The 14,222-nt window shown below is 29.9% G+C and overlaps 2 protein-coding genes across 2 annotated transcripts; one reads left to right on the top strand and one right to left on the bottom strand.

Annotated features, from left to right (window-relative positions):
* On the top strand, positions 1-2,462 carry LOC124945806 (sucrose transport protein SUC8-like). Its single transcript, XM_047486305.1, has 5 exons — positions 1-902; positions 986-1,431; positions 1,626-1,689; positions 1,773-1,816; positions 2,058-2,462. Exons 1-5 carry the CDS (start codon positions 53-55, stop codon positions 2,238-2,240), a joined length of 1,587 nt encoding a protein of 528 aa, XP_047342261.1. The 5' UTR covers positions 1-52; the 3' UTR covers positions 2,241-2,462.
* A 6,106-nt stretch (positions 2,463-8,568) lies between these two features.
* Positions 8,569-11,635, bottom strand: LOC124910371 (sucrose transport protein-like). Its single transcript, XM_047451005.1, has 4 exons — positions 10,337-11,635; positions 10,202-10,265; positions 9,580-9,623; positions 8,569-8,989 (listed from the first exon to the last, which is right to left on the bottom strand). The coding sequence occupies exons 1-4, from the start codon at positions 11,621-11,623 to the stop codon at positions 8,810-8,812; spliced, it is 1,575 nt and encodes a 524-aa protein (XP_047306961.1). The 5' UTR covers positions 11,624-11,635; the 3' UTR covers positions 8,569-8,809.
* Between the last annotated feature and the right edge of the window lie 2,587 nt (positions 11,636-14,222).

A 14,222-nucleotide genomic window follows, 5' to 3' on the forward strand; every position in this document is an offset into this window, starting at 1 on the left:
TCCCTTTTCTACTCTTCTTTTTTTCACCACAACCAAAATCAAATCATAGAAAATGGAGTCTAATGGCGATAAACTGGCTGAGAATGAAAAGAACCTTTCATCTCTTCAACTGGAGGACAAACCTCCGGTGGTGGTCGGAGGTTCCTCAATCGGAAAAATCCTATTAGTTGCATCTATAGCCGCCGGAGTTCAATTCGGCTGGGCCTTACAACTATCTCTTCTAACACCTTACGTCCAACTTTTGGGTATACCCCACAAATGGGCAGCCTATATCTGGCTTTGTGGACCCATTTCCGGCATGATTGTCCAACCACTCGTCGGTTATTATAGTGATCGATGCACTTCCCGTTTCGGCCGTCGCCGACCCTTCATTCTCTCCGGCGCCTTTCTTGTAGCTATCGCCGTCTTCCTAATCGGTTACGCCGCCGATATAGGCCATCGAGGTGGCGATCTCTTGGAGAAGGGAAAGATCAAACCGAGAGCCATAGCTGTTTTCATAGTAGGATTCTGGATCCTTGATGTTGCTAATAACACTCTTCAAGGACCTTGCCGAGCTTTTCTCGCAGATTTATCTGGCGGAAGTGCTAGTAAAATGAGGATAGCGAATTCGTTATTCTCGTTCTTCATGGCCGTCGGGAATGTGTTGGGATACGCCGCCGGTAGCTATGATAAACTCTATAAACTGTTTCCATTCACCGCCACGGTTGCTTGTGATCATTATTGCTCGAATCTTAAGAGTTGCTTTTTCCTGTCGATTATCTTGTTGGGAATTGTAACCGTTCTAGCACTTTCTCTGGTCGGCGAACAACAGTTTATCCCTGCCGAACCTGCCCTGAATAAGGCGGGCGATGTTGTCGGAAAAGAAGGGAAATGCACTGTCCCTTTCTTCGGTCAACTGTTAGGTACTCTGTTTCTGTTTTGTTTTTTGAGAAAAGGGTATACTCTGTTTTTTAAGATTATAATATTTTGATTCTTGAATATATAGGTGCGTTGAAAGATCTGCCTAGACCCATGTGGATTTTGATGCTGGTTACGAGTTTGAACTGGATTGCTTGGTTTCCTTTTCTGTTATACGATACTGATTGGATGGGTAAAGAAGTGTACGGCGGGAAAGTGGACGAGGGAAGGACTTATGGAGTCGGGGTTCGAGCTGGGGCGGTTGGTTTGATTCTGAACTCGGTTGTGTTGGGATTTGTGTCGTTGGCGATTGAGCCATTGGGTAGGGTTCTTGGAAAAGCTAAGCGATTATGGGGAATCGTTAATATCATATTGGCTATATGTTTGGTGATGACGGTCGTTGTCTCCAAGAAGGCGGAGTCTTGGCGGCACATGGCGACGACAAACGGGGTTAATACGTTAGAAACGTCGCCGCCAGATGCCATCAAGGCTAGTGCCCTTGTGATCTTTGCCATCCTTGGTATCCCACTTGCTGTAAGTTTACTTTTCACAAATTTACCTTTTTTTTTAAAAAAAAAAAAGTAACCTTTTTCCCTAAAGAATATGTTCTCTTGGTTACCTTTTTTCAACTTAAAAATTTAAACATAAAAAAGTTCAAAAGAAAACATTTTTATTTTATCAATTTATACATGTATAAAAATACTTATTTAATAATAATTATTTTGCAGGTGACTTTTAGCATACCATTTGCCTTGGCATCCATTTTCTCTAGCTCGGCTGGTGCTGGACAAGGTAAAATATAAGCTATAAATTTATGTTAAATTAATTATTAATGTGTATTAATTTAATTAAATAATATTTTGAATGAAATATAGGTCTGTCTTTGGGTGTGCTGAATTTGGCAATTGTCATTCCCCAGGTAATTATAATTTTTATATACTTTATTAATTTTCTTTTAAAGAATAAAGACAAACCGTTATTATATTCAAATTTCAATTATTTGAAAATATTTATATATAATAATATATTAAATAAAATATCTTGAATTCCAACTTGTGGTATGGGTGTTTAGTGAACTATCCTTTTCGATATAGAAATGACGTCAAAATTAAACAGATGTAATTAATGTTACAAATTTAATTGAATGAATATTTTTGCAGATGATTGTTTCTGTTACTAGTGGACCTTTGGACGATGCTTTTGGGGGAGGAAACTTACCGGCGTTTATAATGGGTGCAGTCGCAGCGATCATTAGCAGCGTTTTAGCGTTTACAGTGCTTCCTACCCCAAAACTCGACCAAAATGCTGCCGGAACGCCAACCATAGGAGGAGGGTTTCATTGAGATGCAACTAGTTAATTAATATAAGCAACTTCCTTTTTTTCTTTTTTTTCCCACAAACCTATAATATCTAGGCAGTTTTAATATATAGTTTGCTTTTTATTTGATCTTTGAGTGTTTTTTAATTTGGTGTTTTTCTTTTTCTATATAAGAAAATTGTAAAAACAGATGTTAGTGTTTGTGTTTTGCTAATTAATAATGTGAAGTGTGGTGTGACTTTAATGTACTTTACTCAATAGTTTATTTTGAATTATTGAGTATTTTCATCTCAAGTTTTCACCTAGACATCATATATAATATATAAAAGATGATATTAAGAAGAAATTAGTATTTTTTCTATTATTAACATTTATGTTAAAATATTGAAAGAGATCATAAGTCTTATATTTTCACTAGAATACTTTAAATTGAAGAGGCCCTAAATGAATAAATACAATCATTTAAGTTTATAGAATCTTGTTTAAAAGATAAAAAAAATTAGGTTTGATTCTCAATTCACCATCAATTTGCATAGACTTGTTAATTTCTCAACTTACAAAAATGCACAAGGATCACAAAAGAGATGTATACTGATATTTTTGCTTGTCTAATTTATTCAATCCTATTGAGAACATGGAATAATATTTTGTTCAATTCTAGCCATAAGTGTCATTACTCGTCTAATAATTTGATCATTTTCTTTATCTATATCGTGAATTCTCTTCAATTAGGATAATGACTGTGTTTTGATTGGTAGCCGAAGGTTAATTTGGCCATAAGAACCGTCTTTGACATTGACTTATGATATACAATCGATCGTGAGAGCCAAGGCGAGACCACTCACACATTGACATCTGTCTTGCGGGTATGCACATAATGTAATTGGGAAACATGATGAATCCTTTGGACTAAGCTTAGAATAGTATTAATGACATGCACTTGTTGAAGTTTAGTTTGTGCTAATGTTCATTTTAAAAGCCAATTAATTACACATCAATCTATTGTTCACATGGGCATGCTCGCCTTGGCCACACTCACCATGGTCGTTGACGACATATTACGTCGTTTCGGAGATTATTTTGATGGGTCCCATGAGGGTTTTCAACTTGTCTGCGACGATAACTCGAATGTATAGTACTGTTGACAAATTTTAAACATGTTATGGATTTTTGCACTTTATGTCAGTGTTCAATTATGATGTTTCTACATCCTTTATGGTCCTTCTTTGTCATGTAGTCTTTGTATTTTTTATAAGACGTCCAAGAAGGAATTTGTCTCTTCACACTGCAATTAATGAAATTAGGTCCTTAGCAATACATATTTGGCACCGGACATTAGTGACTAATGACTATTTGAATTTTATTGGAATTTAAGATTAGGCTCTTGATTGTTGTTGCCTTTTTTTATGGCGTCCAACCAAAATTTCAAGATTTCCTTTTTCGAATTGGGTTGGTTAATTCCAACAACAACAAAACTAGTCCAATTTTAGCAATCTCGATCACCCATAGATAAACGATTCTAGGGTTTGATTGAAATTCAACTATTCACATGGGTATGCCCCCACATTTGTTAACATATTACATCATGTAGGATTGATTGGTTTGGTTCTACACGACTTCGACCATTCATGTTATGAACGGCGTCTCGATTTTTATTAAGATTTTTGCACTTTGTGACTTGTATTGGTGTTCATACTTGGATGGCTAATAATGATATTTTATTTTGAAGGGTTTTAGTGGCTATTACTATTAGGGAGTGTTTCTTGGGCCTTCTTCTTTGGACCACCAACTTGACTAGCTATATGACCACACTACCCATGTCCCAGGCTAAACTTGGCACTTGTTGTGGTCTTTTTTGAAATCCTTCAATATTTCATGATTTTCTTTTGCAGAAAAATATGGGTTAGATTCTAACAAAATTCATCATTTTTTAGCAATATGGCCTGTACCATTTAAGCCTACAATCTTATTATCTATGCACGTTTTTTCAAAGTCCAATACTCATTAGTGTAACTAGATTAAGGATATTGTTTGAAAAATAGTTTATTTTCAGATTCTTAAATCAGTTTAGATTAATTAAATATATTTTGACACTTTTCTATAAAATAGTTTGAGGGTTTAATAATACTTTGAAGAGGAGGGCTATTTCATTTTTTATTGAAATAATTCACTATTAAAGTCTAATTTGAAAAGGCTTATATCTGGAGCTGAATTTGGGTTTGAGTAATTTTTTTTTAAAATTTATTAATTTTTTAATATCTGATTTGTATATTGATTTGGATAAAATAATGTTTGGTGATATATTTTAATTAGATATATATTAACAAATTTAATAACATTTGTTAGGTTAAAACTCAACTTCACTTCCATTTAAATTTAAGACGTTTTTTAATTTTTTATTTAAATTAATTATAATTAATTTTTTATATAAAAAAATATTAACAATAAATTAATATAGAAAATAAATTAATTATTTTAAACACTCAAATTTTAATCATTCATTTTAATAAAATTAATAAATTTTAAGTCTTCAAATAATATTTTATTTAATAGACTTCCTAATAAAAAAAATTGTCTTAAATAAATGATTATATTCATAAATTTAAAATAATTAAATAAATTTAGGTAAATAATTTTATTTATTTAAATCTGAAATAATAAAACTTAGGGTTTAATTAAATAATTATTTTGGACAAAGTTATAACAATTTAACTCTAAAATAATTAAAAATAAAGTCTTAAAATACATAATAAAAATAATAAAATAGGAAAAATATAAACTTTATGTTTATTTTTTATGTACTTAGAAGTTAGAAGATTAAAATAAAATCAGGAAGAAGAAAAAATCAATTTCAAACAAGTTTTTAAGGCTTAAAATGTATCGTGATTCAATACAGCCAAAATTATGAAAAAGGATTGCAATAGGCTAGACAACCATCGGATTATCACCCGTCATCATCCAAGGACAGAAGCCTACACACGAACAGATAGGTCGTCTTCTTTCTCACGTCGACCGGATAAGAACAACAACCTCCTTTGCTTTTTTAAAGTACGAATCGACCGAGCAAGAAAAGAACCATAAATAGATTTTGTTCCAAATTCGACCAACTTTTTCGACAACCGACCTTGAAAGTCTATAACTATGACCTCCCGGCCAAAACGAATGAGAATGATACAACGTCCTCAACCTCAAGTCCTCATTCAAGCCCTTTAGAAATCAGTCAATAAAATTTTCAAGTTATTACTATTTTTATAAATATTATATAGAGCTTAAAAACCTGGTTATAGTTTATTCAAAAGCTTTGGCAAAATTATAAATTCTCTTAACTCGCTATAAACTTCCCTTCACTTTATAGAACAAAACTTAAAAATTTTAAGTTTCTTGAAGTGTCTTTCAATATGGATGAATTCCTTAATTTTTTGATTTAAAAATGATTCTAAGATAATGTATAAACTATCTGATAGAAGTAAAACTAAAAGAATCAAACAAAATCAAAATATCCAAATTTGAACTAAAATTTTTAAAAATCAGGTTTTTATTAATAGCTTTTAACCCACAAATTGTTATTTCAAAAACTCTTAGACGGTAAGGGATGTTAAAAATATTTTCAAACTCTCTAAATTTAATTAATGCATATTTGCATAAAGTCAATAATTAAAAAAAAACTTGAAATCTCAATTCTTAAATAAGTTCAATGTTGTAACCAGTTGATTTAATGGTTAAGACTAATCCTAACCAACACCATAAAACTTTTGGTAAGATTGGTTTATTAATTAACGACTTCAAACATATATTCACATTTTTTCCTCAAAAAAAATCAATTTGAATTTTAGACAGGTGATTAATTGAACGATGATCTTGAATCATTTTTCAGTCCTAAATGATCATTCTCATCTAACTAATTATAAAAAAATATATTTGCCTACTGTCTAACAAAATTTTTTTGATCTAGCCTGATTACCCCGGATCAAATCTCGCCCAAACCCGCACGTCCGACTCCGACCTAATTCCTGACCCGAATTGCTGACTCAAGTATTTTTATTTTTTTTAATTTTTAACACCTCTATAAAAAGGTACATACAATCTTTTTATTATAATTTTCAACCTCAATTGCTAGTATCAATGTTTATTAAATATTTTAAATTTCAAAATATTAAATTTAAATATATATACTTAAATTATGAAAAATAATTGGACAAATAAAATATAAGGATCTAATATTTAAAATAAAAAAAATCAAAATTTTATAAAGTATAGACTGTTATTTAACAAGTACGGAAGATATATTGCGAGAAAAATACGTTTATACAAGTAAAATAAATCTCGATTGTCCTTTAAATATTAAATCGACCCTCTTGACTTTGAGTCCCTACATTGTCTTTCAGGAGTCTTCAATTATAGTGCAAAGCAACATGATACTGTGAAATTAGCCACAAATTTTAATGATGTTAAATTGTAACCCTCAACCTATGAAATTATTGTCTTGACTAAACATTTCAACAAATAGATTCCATTGGGGGACTTTTGTTTTCTTCAAATAAATTATAATATATCTAACCTACCATTAGGGTTTGAAATATATATATATATATATATATATATATATATATTTATATATATTGCAAATGATTTGACAAAAATGAAGAAATCCTTAATTCTTTTCAAGAATGTGCAATTCGGCCAGCCAATGTGTTCTTAAGTATTATTTTTTTATCTACAATAAAAGCTAGTTCAACAAAATTATGTATATTACAATTTACAATTAATTAAATAGCCAAATAAATTAAATATATATTATTACGCAAACAAATTTAAAAGTTGTTAAATTTATTATTCTAAAAAAACAAATTATAACTAATTAATAATATGAATATTGACAAACATTAACAAAACAATTCTAAAGTAATAAAAGAAAATATGAGATAAATATTTAAAAATAAATTAAATTATCAAATTAATATTTTTATTTAGACAAATTGAGATTTTAGAAAAAAAATTCTTAGAAACCTTTCCATTCCAGACACCTAATTGTTAAAGTTATAAAAATGAGATTTTATTTTAACATTTTAAACGGCAAAATAAAAAAAAATACTAATGTAACTAATTTAACTACCGAATTTTAGTGAATTAAGGATTTGACTACCGTATTTTAGATAATCGGTAGTTAAAACTCTTAATTCATTGAAATTCGGTAGTTAAATTAGTGACTTTAATATTTAATTTATTTATAAATAATATGTAGATAATAAATTAATCACGTTTGTAATTATTGTGAATGTTAAATTATAAGGTTTGAAAGAGCCGTACAAAATCTCAATTGGCCACCAATAAATTTCACCATCGAATTTTCTAAAAATATTGATAATAATGTAAATAAATTAGTTATAGAGGATAGTATTGGCAAAATGGCTAATTAGTTTTTCAACTAAAAGCCAAATTACACATCATTCAATTTTATTATTTATGATTTATTTGCTAATTAATTACATTAAAAGAAATTAATTCTTCAAATGGGGGGATGGATGCCCAATAATTGAGTCATATTGTTATTAATGATGAGCTGGATTGAATTTGTCTGTTTAGACTTTTATAAAGACTAAAACAAATTAACTATATTAATACCTATTTCTGTCTCTATATATTAGTAGCTATTATTTAGCCTTTCTTAGTTTGGACCATATCTATATATAAATTACACTAACCGTGCCACAATTTGGTTCTTCTAATTTATTTTATTTTTTTTGTTTGACAAATTGGTTGGTTATTACCCACAATAGATGGTCGGCTTTTGCAATTCTATCTATAAACGTGTCAAACTTCTTTTTTTTTCATGTAATTACTTGTGTTGACACAATTGTAAGTTTTCTTCTTAAAGTATTTATTATTTCAAATACCCTCTATTATATGTTTTATTTTTGAAGGTTTTCAATGAATTTTTTTTACATGTTTTTATATCAATTGTAATTAACTTGTCTATTGTGTTTAGATTTGATTTGATTGATCTTGTTTGTGTGAAATTTGTAATTTAGTTTTGACTCCAGTTTTATGAGTAAAAATTGTGGATAGAAAATTTTATCTGACTTTATATAAGAAAAAAATTATTGTAAATATTTTTATATTTATCCTTAAACATTGTTTTTTATTAACATGTAAGAAGATTCTTTCATAAATAAATCTAAAAAATAAAAATGTAGGAAGATTCTTTCATAAACAAATCTGAAAATCGATTAAGTGAGAAAAATACAATTAATCGTGTTAATTTAATATTTTTGAACATTATAATAACTAAACTTGCAAATAACAAAGTGTGGAGTCACAAATATGAAAAAAATAAAAAAAATGATGCAAAAATATGTATAAACTGAAACCAATTGATAAAAGCAATTATTATGTTTAGATCAAATCGCCAAACTTTGATAAGCTTATTAAGATATGGTTTTACATTTACATATTTACTTTATATATAATACTTCAAAATTCAAATCTACGTCTGCCCCCAAGTCATGTTTTTATAACAGACGATTAATTCTCTTAATACACAACCAAACTTCTTAACCTATAGTTTTTTTCGCCACTAATTATTATTATTATTATTTAATGAAATCCACCCATGGTTGGCATTTTCGCACCCGGATGATCTGCCGGCGGAGATGGAAGCAAAGTGAGGGCAAAGATACCACTGGCCGCCGACGCAACTGCCGCTACCACAAACGCAGGCAAGTTACCTCCGCCGAATAGCTCGTCCCACGGCCCACTCGTAACCGACACAATCATCTGTTAATAAAATCAATAATTATTTTTAATATAATTTGACTATTGAAAAGTAAAGAGATGAATGAAGTGTGACTATATAAGTAACATACTAATAATTCAAAATTAATTATGTGAATAGTCCCTTGTTTCTCAATAATTGAGCCTATTTTTGTTTTTGTTTTTGTTTTTGTTTTGTGCCTAGTCTAACTTCACGTGAGGATTTATTGTAAATAGTAACATTATATTATAAAAAGTCCAATAATCATTATATATATATAGCCCAAATATTTATAGGTTTTCTAGAGAGATAATATTAATAGATAAAGAAAAGAATTCTATTATGTAAAATGTTGTTGAATTGCATCATCAAAGCCAAATAAATAAATGGCTCTTCCATGGTCAAAGGTATTTTCTACTTATCAGTTGACATCAGCTAAAGAGTGAGGAATCACTATCTAAAATAATGTCATTTTGATACTTCACTACTTATTTTATAATAATAAAAAAATACCCATTATTAAAAAAAACTTGTATTTGAATTACTTTATTCAATTAACAGTAGAACCACTAAAAAAATAAAATTAAGAAAGATACAAATATAAATAATTTACCTGTGGAATGACTATTGCCAGATTCAGCACTCCCAAGGAGAGACCTGTTATTTAATTACATAAAAAAATAATAATTAAAAATATATTAATTTAATTATTTAAAATAACTCAAATTCATCAACATGATTCATTCTAATTATCTATCAAATTATTCAAAAAATTATTAAAATATTTATTATTTTAAATTATTACTTTTTCTTTTATTATATTAATAACCTATCTTGTTTGAGGAAAGATTTTTTTATTTTTTTTTCTCCCTAATATACAACTATCATTTCATTAATTTAATCACTTTTTTTTTTTAATTAAATACAAAAATAATCCTTTATTGACTAAAAAAATCAAAATATAGAATATTTTGGTATTTTAACCTAAAAAGCTGATTTTTTTTTTTTAAATATTTAGGAAAAAAGTTTTGTATGAATAAAACCCCCCAAAAAACAAAATCTCAAACAAGTACTTTAAATCTTTTTATTAAAAAAAAACAATCTACCTAGTCAAAATCATCAATAATAACTACCATTTTCTCTTTTCAAGATTAAAAAAACCCAAATCCAAACAAAACCTAATTAGGACTTAGATGAAAAATAATAATTAAATGAAAAGAAATAATAAAAATTACCTTGTCCTGCCCCAGCCGAGCTAGAGAAAATAGAAGCCAAAGCAAAAGGTATACTATATGTCACCTGCAATTAATTAAAACTAATGTTAAAAAGTGAAAAAGTAAAAAGTGATTAATTATTAATTATAAACTAACCGCTAGTGGGATTCCAAGCACGGCGAAAAGAGCAATAGCGCCGCTCTTTATTCCGGCAGGAGGCGACGTTTGTGAAATATTAACGCCGCGAATTATAGCTAAGCGTCGCCAATTCTCAGCCTTCTTCGTCACAACAACAGTCATAGCTAGACAAATCGCAAGTATAAAATTAACAATTCCCCAAAGTCTCTTAACATTACCAAGTGCCCTCCCCAAAGGCTCCACCGCCAAAGACATAACCGCTAACACGACCGAGTTAAGCATCAAACCCAGTGAACCGGATCGTACACCGGCGTCGTACGATTTATCACCGACTTTCCCGCCGAACACCTCTTTACCCATCCAATCAGTATCAAACAAGAGGAAAGGAAACCAACCAATCCAATTCAAACACGTCACTAAAAGGAGAAGCCACATGGGTCTAGGTAAATCCTTCAACGCACCAAATAATTCCCCAAAGAAAGGCACTCTACACGTGTCTGTAACATCTCTTTCCTCCACCTCATCTGTTTCAGGTGGGGTCCATGGATGTTCAGAAACTAGAGAGAGAGCGAGTACGGTTACAACCGCTAACAGCATGATCGACAAGAAAAAACAACTTTTTAAATTCGAACAGTAGTGATCACACGCGCGCGTCGCCGTGAATGGAAACAGTCGGTGGAGGTTATCGTAACTCCCTGCCGCGTACCCTAATATATTCCCCACCGCCATGAAGAACGAAAACGCAGCGTTTGCCGTTCTCATCTTTTTCGCGCTGCCGCCTGATAAGTCGGCGAGGAAGGCCCGGCAGGGTCCTTGGAGAGTGTTGTTTGCGACGTCGAGAATCCAGAATCCGACGACGAAGACGGCGATAGCCCTCGGTCTGGGTTTTCCGGTGGTTAAGGCATCACCGGCGTGGAAACCGATGTCGGCGGCGAACCCAATAAGGAAAACGGCGACTGCGACTAGGGCGGCGCCGGCGGCGATGAAGGGGCGACGACGGCCGAAGCGGGAGGAACAACGATCGCTGTAGTAACCGACTAAGGGTTGGACTAACATGCCGGAGATTGGACCACAAAGCCAGATGTAGGCTGCCCATTGGTGGGGGATACCTAAGAGTTGGACATAAGGGGTTAGAAGAGAAAGCTGGAGGGCCCAACCGAATTGAACACCGGCGGCGATTGAGGCGACCAGGATCATTTTTCTCAGGGGAGAAGCGGCGGCGACGACGGTGGTGGTGGCGGCGGCGGCGGGGGGAGGTGGTTTTTGTAAAACTTTGCCGTTGTTATTATTATTATTATTATCCATGATTTGGTATGAATTGGGAAATGAGAATGGAGATGAGAATGGAATTTATAGAAGATGGATAAAGGCATTTTGGATGAGATGGTTTCTTCATCTTTATCCCCATGTAAATTTATATATTTACATTTACTGTATTATTATTATTATTATGGGAAATGGGAATGGTATTATTTTTGCAGTTAATTTAACTGCTCTCTTATGAATGCCACGAAGGCCACCAAATATTATTTTATGCTTTAGTTTATTAGTCGGCCACATTTTAAAATATTATTCTGTTTTGCTTTGTATTTTCTTTTATTGTTATTTCATTTTAGGAACACAACTCCACGTTTATGATTATTTATAATTCTCTTGTTGTGAATTGGAACCCATGTGATAATTTTCTTTGTTTTCAAAGATATAAGTTATGAATAATTCAATTATTGGATGTAAATAGGGTCGTATTAAAAATTAAAGTTGAAAGATTTAAATTTAATATAGATAAGATAAAATTAAAATTGAAAGATTTAAATTTAATATAGATAAGATAAAATTGAAGGAATTATTGGGAGATTGAACTTAAGATTTAAGTTAATAGATAACTAATGTATGAATGAATATTATATTTTAAGTTTGATGTATAATAAAAAAATTATGAGTTTAAGTTTAGTATAACTGAATTTATTTAATAAAAAAAATTAAATTAGTAAATTAAGTGTTTTGATTGATAAAAGAATATTTATATATTTAAATAAGTCTTGTTTAATCATAAAGTTTATTTTTACTTAATTAGTTAGAGACGTGAATTTTTTAGAAATAAGATATTAAGTATTTTTATATAAAATATTTATATATTAAATAATTCTTTAAAAAAACTTATTCTCCTTCTTCCATATTGCTAAAAATAAATAAGGAATTTATTCCCAACTAAATATTAGATCTCTTTCATTGTTTTTAAATGGTATGATTATTTTTTATTCAAGTTTAAATGAAAGTGTTTGCTTTCTTTGTTTTTGTGTTTTGTTCTATCACTTTTTAAAGAACTTATAAATTATAATGGAATGATTTTTTTTTTTTTTAAATTAGAGTGTCTTCTTAAAATTATAAACCTCAAATTAATGTGTAATTTTATCTTTCAAATAAGTTGAGTGTGAATTCGTTTTATATAGAAAAGAATAGGGACAAATCTGCTCTTTCGATCTCAGACTGCATGCCTATGTCTAGCAAGATCTAGATTCTTGCCTATTTTCTTTTCTATTTTTTTTTTAAAGTAGTCGTGTGAAAAAATAGATTTAGATGACTATTATTTTACTTTATATGACTATATAAATATATAAAAAGTCAACTTCAAATTTATTTCTAATTTGACTAGAGTCCTTAAAAGGTACAATTTTTGTGTCCACTTAACATAAATATATTTGTCCTTTATACTATTTTTGTCCAAAATAGAGCTCACTATTTACATTTATATTGAGTAAAAAAATAAATGTAAAAAAGTTGTGATCAACCAACATTCAAAACCAAAGAAAAAAGGGAGTGGTTTTATTTCCGGTGGGCTTTAAGGGTTTTATGTTGATTTTCCAAAGAAAGAAAATTTTATTTCATAAAAAAATATTATTTGAGTCCTCCAGTTCACTCCGAAAAAAGAATGATGTAGAATTTTGATTTAAGTTATTTGAGTTAATAATTTGTTGAAATATTATAAGAAAATTCAACTCATGACACCGGTTTGGTTGTGTTTTCGATTATTTAAATAAACTATTAATGTTATCTTTTTCATTTATATTCTCGCATTACTCAATTAATTAATTAAAATGTTAAAATATGTATATTTTAAAAAAATATTTTATTTATTTATTAAGATGGTCAATTTATTATGAAAATGAAAGTGTATGTGTAATAATGAAATATAACATAAAATTACAAAAATAGAAAATTAAAATCAATGAAAACAAATAAATTAAAAACACGAAAGTACTTTAAATGAGTGATGAGCTCGACAATTGACATGCACACGTTTAACGAACGAATCTTACAAAGCATTGTAACATTAATAGTGTTGTTTAAATATTGAAAATACATTGATTTCTTTATGTCATATAGTCCATTAAAAGTGACTCAACGATTCAGGCCCACCATATATGCCGTCTCAATTCAAACATCCTAACTACACGAGAGATTTGGACATCATCTACTTAAATTCCAAACATATTAAAATTTCACTTTTTTAAAAATCTATACCAAACAAGAATGATAACAAAATATGGTATATTTCTCAATTCTAAAGAGTTTAAAAAAAATGAACCTACCTTGTTTGGTAACTAGCTGGTAATTTTATAGTATAAGCTTACTTTCTGATGTATGTATTGAAATTTGATTATTATTGTTGATTTACAATACTTCATGTTTTTGCTTATTTGGGCCTCGTTTGATGAAGAAGTTTTTGGGATACAAACATCTTATCAAACATCAAATCAAATAATTTTATCATTTAAATATCAAAATTACTCTCTAATTTTATCTTCTCTCTCTAAACCATCATTCTCTCACCTACACTATATCTTCTAAAGTCAAAGGGTAAAATAGTTTTTAAATTTTAAAAACCAATTTTTTCATACATTTT

This window comes from Impatiens glandulifera, chromosome 7, assembly GCF_907164915.1.
Source record: "Impatiens glandulifera chromosome 7, dImpGla2.1, whole genome shotgun sequence".
Taxonomy (NCBI): Eukaryota; Viridiplantae; Streptophyta; class Magnoliopsida; order Ericales; family Balsaminaceae; genus Impatiens; species Impatiens glandulifera.